The 12,437-nt window shown below is 49.7% G+C and overlaps 1 protein-coding gene across 1 annotated transcript; it reads left to right on the top strand.

The window, feature by feature from the left end:
- Positions 1–526: 526 nt before the first annotated feature.
- On the top strand, positions 527–3,922 carry CRYAA (crystallin alpha A). The gene is made up of 3 exons (XM_033052466.2): positions 527–1,075; positions 1,988–2,110; positions 3,129–3,922. Exons 1-3 carry the CDS (start codon positions 551–553, stop codon positions 3,336–3,338), a joined length of 858 nt encoding a protein of 285 aa, XP_032908357.2. The 5' UTR covers positions 527–550; the 3' UTR covers positions 3,339–3,922.
- The last annotated feature ends 8,515 nt before the right edge of the window (positions 3,923–12,437 follow it).

Raw genomic sequence — 12,437 nt, 5'->3', positions numbered from 1 at the left:
AAGGAGGCTTTAAGGGAAGCAGAAATGAAAAACAGCTGTAACCAGAAATGCATGTTAAGCAGGATCTGTGCTGTGACACCATGAGATAAATGGATCTCCCACATCACTCCTAAATCAAAACAGGGACACTCTCAAGAGCAGCTTTGGGACTGATGTTGCGGTCGGAGACCAAGCTTATTTTTCTTTCTTTTGCCAGAGTATTTTTTGTTTAAAGTTTTTGTTTTGTCAGACAAAAAATGATGCTTTGCACCATGGTTCCTGTGCCAGGGGTGTCAGGCCCCTCTCGAGTGGCAGAGGCACTCTGTAGCACGTTACAAAAAAGTTTCCCCTTCTTCAACCTGAATCAGACCCTTTTTCCTTTCTTGGAAGAGAGCTGCTCCATTTATTTAGAAGAAATACCGAGTTTCTGCATCAAGGAGGGGCAGAAAAGAAGCAAATTAACGAACCCCAAGGTCAGGTTATGAAGACCCACGGAGCAGATCTCTTCCACAAGCATCTTTGAGATGCCCACCAGGGTGTCCTGCTCAGCCTGCTTGATTCCACAGGGGACATGCCAGCACCCCTGGGCACCCTGTGCCTCGCAGCCTGCTGCCTGGCATCATCCCTCCAGGACATCTGGCACCGATTCCACCCAGACTGTCATTTCCAGGTCAGTCTCCGCATTTCTGCTGACCACGTTGCCTCCATCATGAGATCATGTCTTTCCAGAGGAATCCTGCTAATGCCTTCATTCTGCCAGGCTGGTATATATAGGGGGAGCTTCCCTGGGGCTGCACTGTGCACTCCAGCCAAGGCATCGCCGTCTCCCCAGCAGCGGCACTGCCCCTTCTGCTCTCCCCTTGCAGCCACAGGTCTCAGCAGCAGCAGCAGCAGCAGCAGCAGCAGCATGGACATTACCATCCAGCACCCCTGGTTCAAGCGTGCTCTGGGACCCCTCATTCCAAGCCGTTTGTTCGACCAGTTTTTTGGAGAGGGTCTCCTTGAGTATGACCTCCTGCCTTTGTTCTCCTCCACTATCAGCCCCTACTACAGGCAGTCCCTGTTCCGCAGCGTGCTGGAGTCAGGCATTTCAGAGGTAAGGGCCCTTTCATTTCCTCTCCTTTTCCTTCCTCTCCCTCCTTGTGCCTCCAGCCACTCCTCCCCAGCCACATCTCACACTGCTGTGGCCCCATGTGAGGGAACGAGGACGAGCCCCAACCCACTGCCAGGCACAGCCCACCCACCCTTGGGCACAAAGGGGAACTCTCACTGGGGACAGAGCTTCCCTCTGAGAAGCAGGAACCATTTGGGCTCCTCTTGAGGGTGGTTTCCAGCACAAGAAGGCTGGTTTTGTTTCTCTGTGCCTGCCACTTTTGTAATGAAGAAGGGCAAGGCTGCTCCCAGAGTAAGCTCACCATGGGAGAGGACCCTGGCAAGTGGGAGCTTTCTCCACCTTCTCCTCCACCTTGGGAGCCTGGTGGTTTTAGCAATCCCTCACTGAAGGACTGGAGCAATTTTCTGAAGGGAGCTGTAGGGGAATGTGTGGCTGTGGGGGCCGTGACCCAAAATTCAGGTACAGGTGCTTTCTGTAGCCCTCTGTTACTGCTTTCCTCCCAGAGCTACGACCACAACAAAACCATAAATCACTGAAAGGACAAAACACATGCTGCCAGAGAGTCTTACACTGGTTTCCATCCACTCTCTGTGCCTGGTCCATCTGGCAGGTCACTGAGTGCTAAAGGGCACAAGAATAGCAGCAAGGAGTAACTCCTCTCCCCAGAGCAGGAGCCAAGGTGCAGACCCTACTGTGGGCTCCTGGTGACCCTGACACCTCCCATGGCCTCTTAATGTCCCTGGGACCCCTCAATGGGGAGAAGACCCCCACTGAGGGGGTCACAGAATGACAAAGTGCCAGCCCACCCCTTTTTTAGCCTTCAGTCTGTGGTGATGTTGGTGCTGCCTGCACACCCAGAGCTCGGGCCTCACTGTGTGACAATGCTCCTTTCAGGTGAGGTCTGATCGGGACAAGTTCACAATCATGCTGGATGTAAAACACTTCTCTCCCGAAGACTTGAGTGTGAAGATTATTGATGACTTTGTGGAAATCCATGGCAAGCACAGTGAAAGGCAGGTAAGTGGAAGTGATGGTGATGGTGGAGCAACTGGGGAGTCCAGCTCCATTTTCCTTCTTTCCAACAGTTCTCAGCTGAAGGAAAAAAAAAAAAAAGGAATTTATCAGAAGAAGGAGTTAATTATGAATTGTCATTATTGGCATGGCCTGTTCCCATAGAGCCCCCACCTGATATCTGACAATAACAAGCTAAGCCACCCCTCTTTTGTTTATTTTCAATCATCATCTTCCATAACCGTCAGATGACAATGTCCATTGTTCACTAATAACACTGGGCCAGACACAGAACATCATCTGGCTCTGCTGAAGCATGGCTGAGTTTTCATAAGCCAGAATCCTTAGTGAAAACAGAGTTTTCATATGCCAATCTGGGAGAGAAAAGCAAGAGCAAACAAAACAAAAGAAAACCAACCAAGTGCCTCAGGCTTGGAAACTTTTAACATGGATGTCATGGAAATATCCGTGGGGGTTGAAAAGTGAATTATACCAGCAGGGGTTTAATTCTTCTCATACACATTTTTGGCCAGACAAAGCTCTAGCCTGGAAACAGTATGTATTTTTTAATATAGTTATTATTCTCATGGCCAACTTTAAAAAAAAAAAAAAATTGCATTTCTCATTCTTTTGGCCAAAAAATGAAGGGGGCCAGGATTGTGTACTTTGGCTGACACAGCATTGCAGCCTAGTAAATAAATACATGGGTGCACATGCTTTTACCTTCCCAGGCCTCCAGACTTTGTTTCCAAGCATCCTTTGAAATCAGAGGTCCAGATGAGATCCCAACCTGGGATCAAACCTATGGCCAAAATCCCTCCCTGCTGCTGAGAGCCTTGCAGCTTCAGAGCTGTGCCGACAAACCCATAAAATTAAACGCAGCAGAGGTGTGCCCAGCAGTCCTGGCAGTGCAGTGCCACCATAAACCAGGGTTTTGTGGCTTTCCTGCTCCGAGGGAGCCGCACAAAGGCAGGCACTGAGGGTTTCTGACGCGCCTTCCCCCCCTTTCCCCACTGCCTCTCAGGACGACCACGGCTACATCTCCCGCGAGTTCCACCGCCGCTACCGCCTGCCCGCCAACGTGGACCAGGCTGCCATCACCTGCTCCCTGTCCAACGATGGCATGCTGACCTTCTCGGGCCCCAAGGTCCCCTCCAACATGGACGCCAGCCACAGCGAGAGGCCCATCCCCGTGTCCCGGGAGGAGAAGCCCACCTCCGCGCCCTCCTCCTAAGCCCGCCGGCCACCGCGCTGCGCAGGCGGCCACCACCTGCAGGGCTCGCTCCCAGAGCCTTGGCGTAGATATCAGTGAATATCTAGAGGGGTTTCTTCTGTTGGTTCCTCCCCCACTTTGTTTCCTCTTTTTTTTTGTTTTCTTTTTTTTTGTTTTCCCCCTTTTCCCTTGGGTGGGACGAGGGGCTGGGTGAGCGGCTGGTGGACTTGGAAGCTTAAACCTCGTGGGGATGGCACGGGTGGCATTGCTGCCGTGCTGCTGGACTTGCTGAAAGGGTCTTCGTCCGGTGCTGTAGCCCATATCCACCATCAGGCAGGAAGGAGTGCACGAGTAACGCTGGCTCCTGGTGCTCCAAGCCTTGGGGCGAGGCTTGGAACAGGGGGAAAGCCCTGCAGAGTTGCTGTACCCCACTCAGAGTTAAACTGGTTACTCTCAAACAGCAGCAGAGCCAAGCCCCACACTCAAGACCCCGCGTCCGTGTGACGAACCTGCCATGAGTTCCTTGCAACTGCAGGACAAATAATAATAATAATAATAATTAATGAATAATATCTCACCTTTGGGGGGTTGCAACGTGTATTTTTTTTTTTTTTTCCTCCAGCAAAGTGTTTAAGTGTCTCTGTTCACACCTCTGCCCTGTCATTTCCCTTCGGGACAGGAGGACAAGCACGTCTTTCCACTGTCTTTGTAGGCCCTCGGGGGGAGAGAGGGGGGCTCACCGCTGTGCAGAGGCTTCTCCTCCCCAGCCAGCTCTCCCCAGCCTGTCCCTTGCTCTCTCCCTGTAACTCTAGGGTAGCTCCACCTCTCCCACTGGTATCTGGCGCTCAACCTGAGAACGTGGTCAGTGGCGGTCAATAAAGTGATATAGGAAACACGCAACCGGCCTTGGGCGTTTCATTTGTTCCTTTGTACGGCTTCATTTGTTCCTCTGTAAGGCTTTGGAGGGTCAGCCTGGTGCCCAGCACCACCTGGAGGATGTGCTTCCCACCCCTGGAAGTACATTTTGTGAGGATGACTCGCCCTTTCTTTCGTGTTCCCGTTGTCCCTCATGCAAGCAAATCCTAAAGGATCAGAGAAAGAACAAAAAATTCAGCAGCCAGAGCACCACACCATCCCTCCAGATCACTGGGTCAGTACAAACAGCACTTCAAACCTCATGTCCATGCAACCACATGATGGATTTCATCTGAAATTAATGGTTAAAGTTGTTTGGTGGCAGGGTGGGTGGGTATGAGCTCTCCCTGCAGCTGCCACACATGAAATCCCCAGCTCCAGAGTCTATGTGTACATGAACACCCAAGACTAAAGGTTTCAGCAGTCATGCTCTACTCAAATATCTTTCCACACAGATGGATATCCAGGGTGTTCAGGAAAGGCCCCCACATCCCCATAATTTACCACATAGGTGTAATCACCTCAGACAGCTTTTACTCTGCCAAAAAAGCTGAGCCCACCAACCTCCTCCTCTTTGATGCTGATTAGCTGTGAAAAACAGAGGAAATAAATGCAGTTGTTTGTTGGTTATTTTATTATTTTTTTTCACACAGCGTGGGCTTAAATATTAATATGAGCCATAAACGCAGAAGCTCTGAGACTATTTAAATTTAAAAGCCACTTGCTTCTGCCATATCTAGGCCAAAACTCAGGGAGGGCTGGGATTTAAGGAGCAGAGGCATTGCCTCTTATCCAGAGTAAATGCCCCAGGGCTCATCCCAATCCCCTGAGGGATCATTGCTGGGACCAGCATCACAGCACCTGTGGCAGAGCCTGGGACAAGGCTGCAGGAGGGGGAAAATGCTGCAGGAGCAGGAGAAAGCAGGCAAAGGAGGGAGATTACTGTCTGGTAATTAGAAAGCAATAAATCCCCTCAGCGTCTGACACTCTTTTAAACCAATTTTTTACTGAGATTAATTACTGGGCAATCTCAGAGCTTTCTACCACAAATTGTGCAGCCCCGTTGTGTTTGCATCTCGGGGGGGAAGGCGTGAATGAGTGCACTTTGGGAAAGGGCAATTCCATTCCAGGAGGGAGCTGTAGCTGCAGGCATGGAAAGGGCTTTTTATCCAAAGCTGCCTCCTTTCTTTTCCTGGTGCTAACAGGTCCCCAGCCTGTGCTGCTTTCCCTTCTCATACATCCTTTTGCCAGAGCCTCAATGCCTCCCTGCCATGTGCTGACATCTCCCTCCTTCCTGACAGAAACCCAGCAAAGCCAGGAAGAAAAAAAAAATTGAATCCCAGACATTTGACCCCCATTCAAACCTCTCAGAGGTGCAAAAATAGGGAAACATATTTTGAGCGTGATCTGTGTGCAGATGTTACCTGCAGGTGCCTGAGCAGCCTGTGTGTCTGTCAGGGCCATGAAATGACATTTGAGCCCTTTGTGGGCTCCTTTTTATGCCTGGCTGGCAGAAAGTGAGAGTTTTGATAGGAAATGATGACAGGAAATCAGGTTTGAGGCAAGCCAAGAGCCAGGCAGAGGGGCTCAGGGCTGCCCCTCACTTTTGGGGACACCAGACCATGACTGTCTCCCTGCTCTGAGAAGGGATGGTTTTAAAGCCTTTTGCAATCCATCAGCTAATTAAAGCCATAATCAGGTCTGAAAGCCTCTGTGCAAGGACATTTGGGGTGTCTGGTGGTGTTTTGTGGGAAGGTATCACTCAGGCTCCCCAGCCTGTCCCCAAACCCAGAGCCCCTCTGACCCCAAAAGGCTCATCCACTTGCAGAACAGCTTGAGCACTGCCACTAATGCCTGTGTGTCACTCAAAATATTTGACTTTTTCACCCAGAAGTCTTCCCAGTCACATCTGTCCAGGATACTCCTCCTCTTCTCTGCACAAATTCTTGTTTCCCTTTGCTGAGATTAAAGAAATTTTTTTTGTTCATAACCTATGGTGGTTTCAGGAGAGAACTCTGCATCACAACTTTCTTTGCAAATTCACCTGTTAATAAAGTGTTCATAACACTCTTTAAGGATTAATACAATTTCTTGGAGGTTTTTTGCCTGTGAATTAGTTGATAGTTTTATGATGGAGGGAAAGGCAGCGAAGGACCCTGCCCACAGAGAACTTCCAAAGTGTCTGGGCATTTTGTGAAGTGTGGCCTTTAAGCAGAGGCTTCTGCTCAGGGTGGCTGTTCATAATTTCTGAGTGGGTTTTTATTACCTGCCCTCCATTTCCACCCAGCATGATAATCCTGCTTCCGTGCAGCAAAGCAGAAATGACTTTAGCTTCTCCTCCAGAGGAATTATGAGAGGGATCTCAGGAGGATGCAGCAGATGGTGGTCCAGGACATGCAGCCTCCTCCAAGTAATTCCCCTCAGTGACTCAGAGGGGGTGGCAGTGACGTGGGGGACAGCAGCAGCTCCTGGTGCTGTATCTGCCCCCTCCCCTCCCTGGCACTGCCCTGCCAGGATCCTGTTCCCTCCAAGAAAAACCCAGGAGCAAGAACTGGCAGGATCCAACCAGCCAGCAAGCTGTCCCTGAGCATTTGGGCCAGAGCTCCTGGCTTGTCACCCTTCTTGGCAGGGGGATAAGGAGGATTCTCCTCATCCTGCTCTGGAGAAGGCACCCGGAGCTCACACAGCCCTCTCTGCGAGGGTGTGGGCAGTTAAGGGATGCTGCATCCTCCCCAGGCTGATCCTTCAGTTTTGGAATGTTGTCTCCTGGCTCCTGGCAGAAGGGCAGCCCTGGAGACAGGGAGGGATTGCCTGGCAGAGCCCTGTCCCCAAGGGCTGGCACCTTTCCTGTGCTCTGGCACTCCCAAGGGCTCCCTTCTCACCAGGTTTCAACATCTCCCCAGGGAGATGGGACCCAGGGCACAAGGCAAGCAGGCACACACACCCAGCCAGAATTGCACAACTCTGGCATTCCTTGGTTTCTGATTGATTTACGAGCTAGCCAGTGCTACATAAAAACTGGGAGTAGCCTGAAAGTTTACCAGCATTTTTCACCCCAAGCAAATTCTGCTACATGCAACCTCCATAACCCCTCATCTCCTTGGCATCAGCATCAGGATTTGGGCTGTGCCATGCAGGTCTCTGAATCTGGAATTAAAATGGAAGTAGCTGCCTCTGTTGGCAAAAAAATAGGACTCCAAACGCACAGAACTCCCCCTCCCCCAGTATTCTCTCAAAAGAATACTGGGTACATCTCTGCAGTTTATTGCTGCAGTGTTGGGCACGTAAATCTGGGAGATGCAGCCAGAGGAGTCTGTAATGACGTGGGCTCTGCCCTCCCTAACCTGGACTTTGTCCCTCTGGTGTGACCTCCTGTCAGGACTGGCTTGGAAAGGCTCCAGCCCACACGAGGAGAGCAGGTGCCTGCTGTGTCCCTCATTCCCCAGCTCCTGATGTGGCTGTGGGGCTTTTCCCAGGGGAAATGCAGTCAGGGTCCATCCAGAGCCCCAGAACAGGGCTGGAGCTGCTTACAGGGCTGGTGCTTCACAATTAACTGACCCTTTTAATGACAAGTGTGAGCTTGGGACAGGCACAGCTGTTGGTGGCATTTCTGAGAGAGCAGCACAAGTGGAATAAAAATGAAATCTCAGTCAGAGAGGCTGAGGCAAGGTGATGGAGTGACGTAAGTGGAGCAAAGCTCTGGAGACTTGTGCCTGCCTCAGAGTTCATCCTCCAGCTGACTTGCAGGGATCTAGCACACTGCATGAGCTCCTCTGAGAAAGAAAATTCTCAGTCTGCTGGGGAGGGTGAGACCCAGCTGTGCTGGGCATAGGCAGGGGATGATGCTCAAGGCCCTGGAGCCTCCTTGGAGCTCTCATTGTCTCCAGGGTGGGCTGTGGCGTGTCTGGAGCTGTTTGGGGATGGCTGAGGGTCACTTGGGCTGTGCATGGGGTGGGTTCAGCTCCCGAGGGGCTCATGGACAGTGTGGCATTGCCTGGTGTGTCCCAGGGGGAGCAGCAGCTCAGCTGGCAGCCAGGAGAAAGGGAATTTCCATGATTTGCTTGCGGTGCTTTCTCTGTTAAAATTTCTCGATCGTGCCATTACCCTCCGAGCAGGGGGAAAGGAGCATTGCTTAATTCAGAGTTTGCTCTGCCTTCAGGCCACCTCTGAAGGGCTGCACACGTGTATTTCAGTGCACACAAAACCCGTGGTACCCAACACAGCACTGGCACACGAACGGCGCTATCGCCTCGGCGCATCAAGCGCTGTGCTCAGAGATGCTGCACCCGCGGATTTTTATTCATCCAGGCATTCCTGCCTTATCCCAAGGCTCTGCTCGTGCTTCTCGGTCCTTTCCCGAGCGTTTCTCTCGCCAGGAGCGGGGACAGGCTGCTCGGGGCTCCGGGAGGTGGCAGCAGCCGCTCGCCGCTGGGACCGAGCATCCTCGCACCACCGACAGGTCACGCTCCGTGCTCGCCCAGCATCTCCTGGACCTTCCTCCTCAGAATGCCAGCTTCCTTTTCCCCTTTCTCTTTTTCCCCCCACCAATAATTATTTCAGATTTCTTTTCTCTCTTTTCCTTGGCGAGGTGCTCAGAGGGAGCAGAGCAGCACCATTGTCCGCTCTGTCTCTCCGTGTTCCACCCACCCCTCGCTGCAGGATTTAATGCATTGCTGTCTGCCCTCCACACTGCTTATTTCAACAACCTTTTGTTTCCCTTTTTGCTGGGGAAATCTCGGAGCCAAAGCCTGGCTCCCACCTCTGATGCCCTTTAGCTCCTTGCTGAGCCACGCTGGAGGATGGGATCTGCAGGATCACCTTGCAAGAGTGGAAACAAGGGGGACCCCAGGGGAATAGACCCCCCCCAAATGTTTTGCAGACCACTGAGGGTCAAAGAGATCCCTTTTATTCCCCCCTTGTCCCTTGCACGAGCCCAGGACACTTGGCTGAGTCTTGCACAGAGCAACATTTGGCTCTGATGATGTTGATATTGAGATAACTCAGAGCTCAGGGCTGAGCTGTAAAGGCCTTTGAAAGTCTGCTTCATAGTTCTCAGTGCTGACTAAGGAAGGTCTGGGGTTTAATTTCCTGCTATGTTTTTGTTGTTATTGTTGTTTGTTTTTACTTAAAGGGAGCTATTTGGAATGTCTAGCCTTGTCTCTGCTGGTTTTGCTGGAAGGCTCCTTGTGCTTTTTGGAGGATTTGCATGTTGAACTCTCTCACACTGTAAACAAAGCGTGTCAAATCCCTCCCAAGGATGCTGATTTTCCAAAGCATTCTTTAAGAGCCTGACCTTTCTTCTCCAGTAATTTATGAACTACTTCCAAACCCTCCACAAAACAGTAATGCAAAAAGCCTGACTTATTTATGTGCTGCAGCAGGCCATAGGGGTAAGAAAAGCTGTACATAGCTTTGTTTCAGTCTCTGGATATGTCATTATTCCCCCTGTGAAGTTCATGACACCAGGATCTGTGACCCTGTCCATAGGGCAGGAAGCCCAACAGGCTTCATTCAGCCCCCACAGCAATTTGCCTTCCCCTGAGATGATTTCTGCTGCTCATTGATTTTCAACCTGTCAGCTCAAAGTCTCACCTGAATTTAATGCAAAACAAATACCCTGACACATCAGCACGGGGAAAATGGAATACAATGATCTTAATTAGCAGTGGCAGGTTGTTCAGCAGAGTCTGGGAAAGGATTTTGTAGAGGAGAGTGATCATTCACAGATTTTTGCTGGGCTGTAGTTGCTCTAGCAGCACACACCAGAGCTGACTTGCAAGGCTGGCTTTTCTCTCCCAGGCATTATTAATGCCCTTTCATTTTAGCTCCCTATCATTTCAGCCTAATAAAAAAGGCAGCACAGAGTAAGAGAGGCGTAGACTGGGATGCATGGAAGGCTCAAATAAGAAATAGTGTCAATGGGTGAGCTGGAGAACTTGGCTATAATGATATTTCCATCTCCCTTGGAAAAAAGCAGCCCAGCCACACTCCACCTCTCCTGGGGGGCTGGCAGATAACTCAGAGATAAAGTCTCAGGTAAAGTATTATGTACAGATCAATTCCTTTATGCTTCAGTAGCACAAACTTTAAAAATTCCAAAACAAAGCAAAGATTAGAGGCTATATATGTATTTTTCTCCTTTGATAAGATGAAGTGCAGGAGCCACTGTAGCACGTGAAATGCTTGTAAATACTCTCCAGTGGAGTGTAGCAGAATTCAGCTGTGGTACAGCTGGACTGTCCTGCTCTCCCTCCCACCAGCTGATGCTCAGAGCCAGCCACTGAGGGGGACTGAACTGGCATTTAAGCTTTTAATTCGCATTTATGCCCAGCAAATTGCAGGGATTGCCTCACTGTGTGACTTCCATGTTTGGCTCATTAACCAAAGCAGCTGAAAATGCATTAATAAAACCAAGAGATTAAAAATCCCACCCCATCAAAAAAAAAAAAACCAAAAAAACAAAAAAACCCACACCAAAAGAAAAACACCAACCAACGAAAAAAGTACAGTAATTTCACGACTATAAGGTGCACCCTTTTGACTAAAATTTTCCCTCGAACCCGGAAGTGCGCCTTATAGTCCAGTGCGCTTTATAGTCGTGAAATTACTGTAATTAAAATAAGACAGAAGAGTCTGACAGAATTTTACCTGCATGTTTTGGAGTACGACAGCATAAAAGGAAGGAAAAACTCATACCCACAGCCCTTGTGATTTCATTTTTTCAGGTTTTTTGTATTGCCAGCTCTTTCAGGAGGGGTGTGTAGCAGGGGGAATGTGGTGATGGGAATCACTGAGGTGAGCAATCAAAAAAAACCCCCTCTCTGTGACCACCACATACCTGGGTCAGAGAAGGGTTTCTCACTGCATGCTTGCACCACATAATAAAATCCCCCAATAAATCAGATGTGAAGTCACGTTTCTCAGGCTCTGAGGTGAAATGTTCTCCTTACCTTGGAACAGAACCAGACACTGAGGTCTCTGGCACATTTTGCTGCAGCTGCAATGTCTCAGGACACAGCCAGGTCAAAGGGTCGTAGACAGAGGGAGTATTTTTCATTATATCCACTAGCACAGCTGGAAGAATTAGAGGAGATTTAAAAGCTCTGAAGCCAATCTACAAGTCAGGGAGGACTTTGAGAGATGAGCCTTGACTGTGGTTGTTATGGAAGGTTTGACATTACCCCCTGCCACTGCTGTGCCTTGGTCTGCAGGGGAGGACAGTGGCAGCAGCCACATTTCCCAGACTTTCTACCAACATTTTCCTGCTGGATGCCTGTGCTGCAGCCCTTCCAGGGGTTCACAGGTGCTGTCAGCACTGTGAATGGGAGCAGAGCTGGGGCACCATGCAGCAGTAGCAGAAATCTGGTTTAACCTCTTGTCTGAGAAGTTAACTTCTCTGATAAACCTTAAAGAAAGAGAAGATGGAAATCTGAACATTACCGAGGGGCAAAGAGGTAGGTAGGATACAGTTATTACTTCTTGTTATAAGATAAGAATGAAAATTTAATATACAGAAATTACACAATTATAAGCCGCACCATTTTGACTAAAATTTTGGTCCAAACCCGAAGTGCAGCTTATAATCAGGTGTGGCTTATATATGGACAAAGAACGAAAAGTTGCTGTTTTAGTTTGGAGGACAGGTGTCTGTTGAGAAAGGCAGGAGCTTCTCTTTGAAATGGAGAATGCAAACCCCCTCCCTCCAAATTATTATAATTTTGAAATCAAGGGGCTTTCAGACAAAGATATGGGAATTAGGAATAACAGTTCTTTACTAGGGAAATTAAAATAGAAATACAGCACTACAAAGAACAAACCCCAAACCCTGACACAGTCAGAGTACAACCTGACACCCCGTCAGGCAGGGTGTTGGCAGCAGTCCCATCCCATGGTGGCTGCATCCTCCTGCAGTGACAGATGTGGCTCAGTTGGAGCAGTGCTCCTGTACAAGGTGCAGTTTCCCTCCGGAGCTCCAGTGGGGATGTGGAGAAATCCGGTTTTCCTCTGGAGTCCAGTGGAGAAAGGGGCTCCCTTAGTGTCCCAAAACCTCTGTTTTTATCTTGGTCAGAAATGTTGGGCTCTTCCCCCTGGCTGAAGCAACTCCCAATGGGATGCAGTAATTTTATCAGTGCCACAGTGGGACTCAATGGCCATGAGCAGAAAATGACTGGCTGGAGGAAGGATGGGTTGTGAAAAGATAAAGAA

The sequence above is a fragment of the Catharus ustulatus genome, chromosome 2 (assembly GCF_009819885.2).
Source record: "Catharus ustulatus isolate bCatUst1 chromosome 2, bCatUst1.pri.v2, whole genome shotgun sequence".
Taxonomy (NCBI): domain Eukaryota; kingdom Metazoa; phylum Chordata; class Aves; order Passeriformes; family Turdidae; genus Catharus; species Catharus ustulatus.
This window is presented reverse-complemented; position numbering and strand designations above follow the sequence as displayed.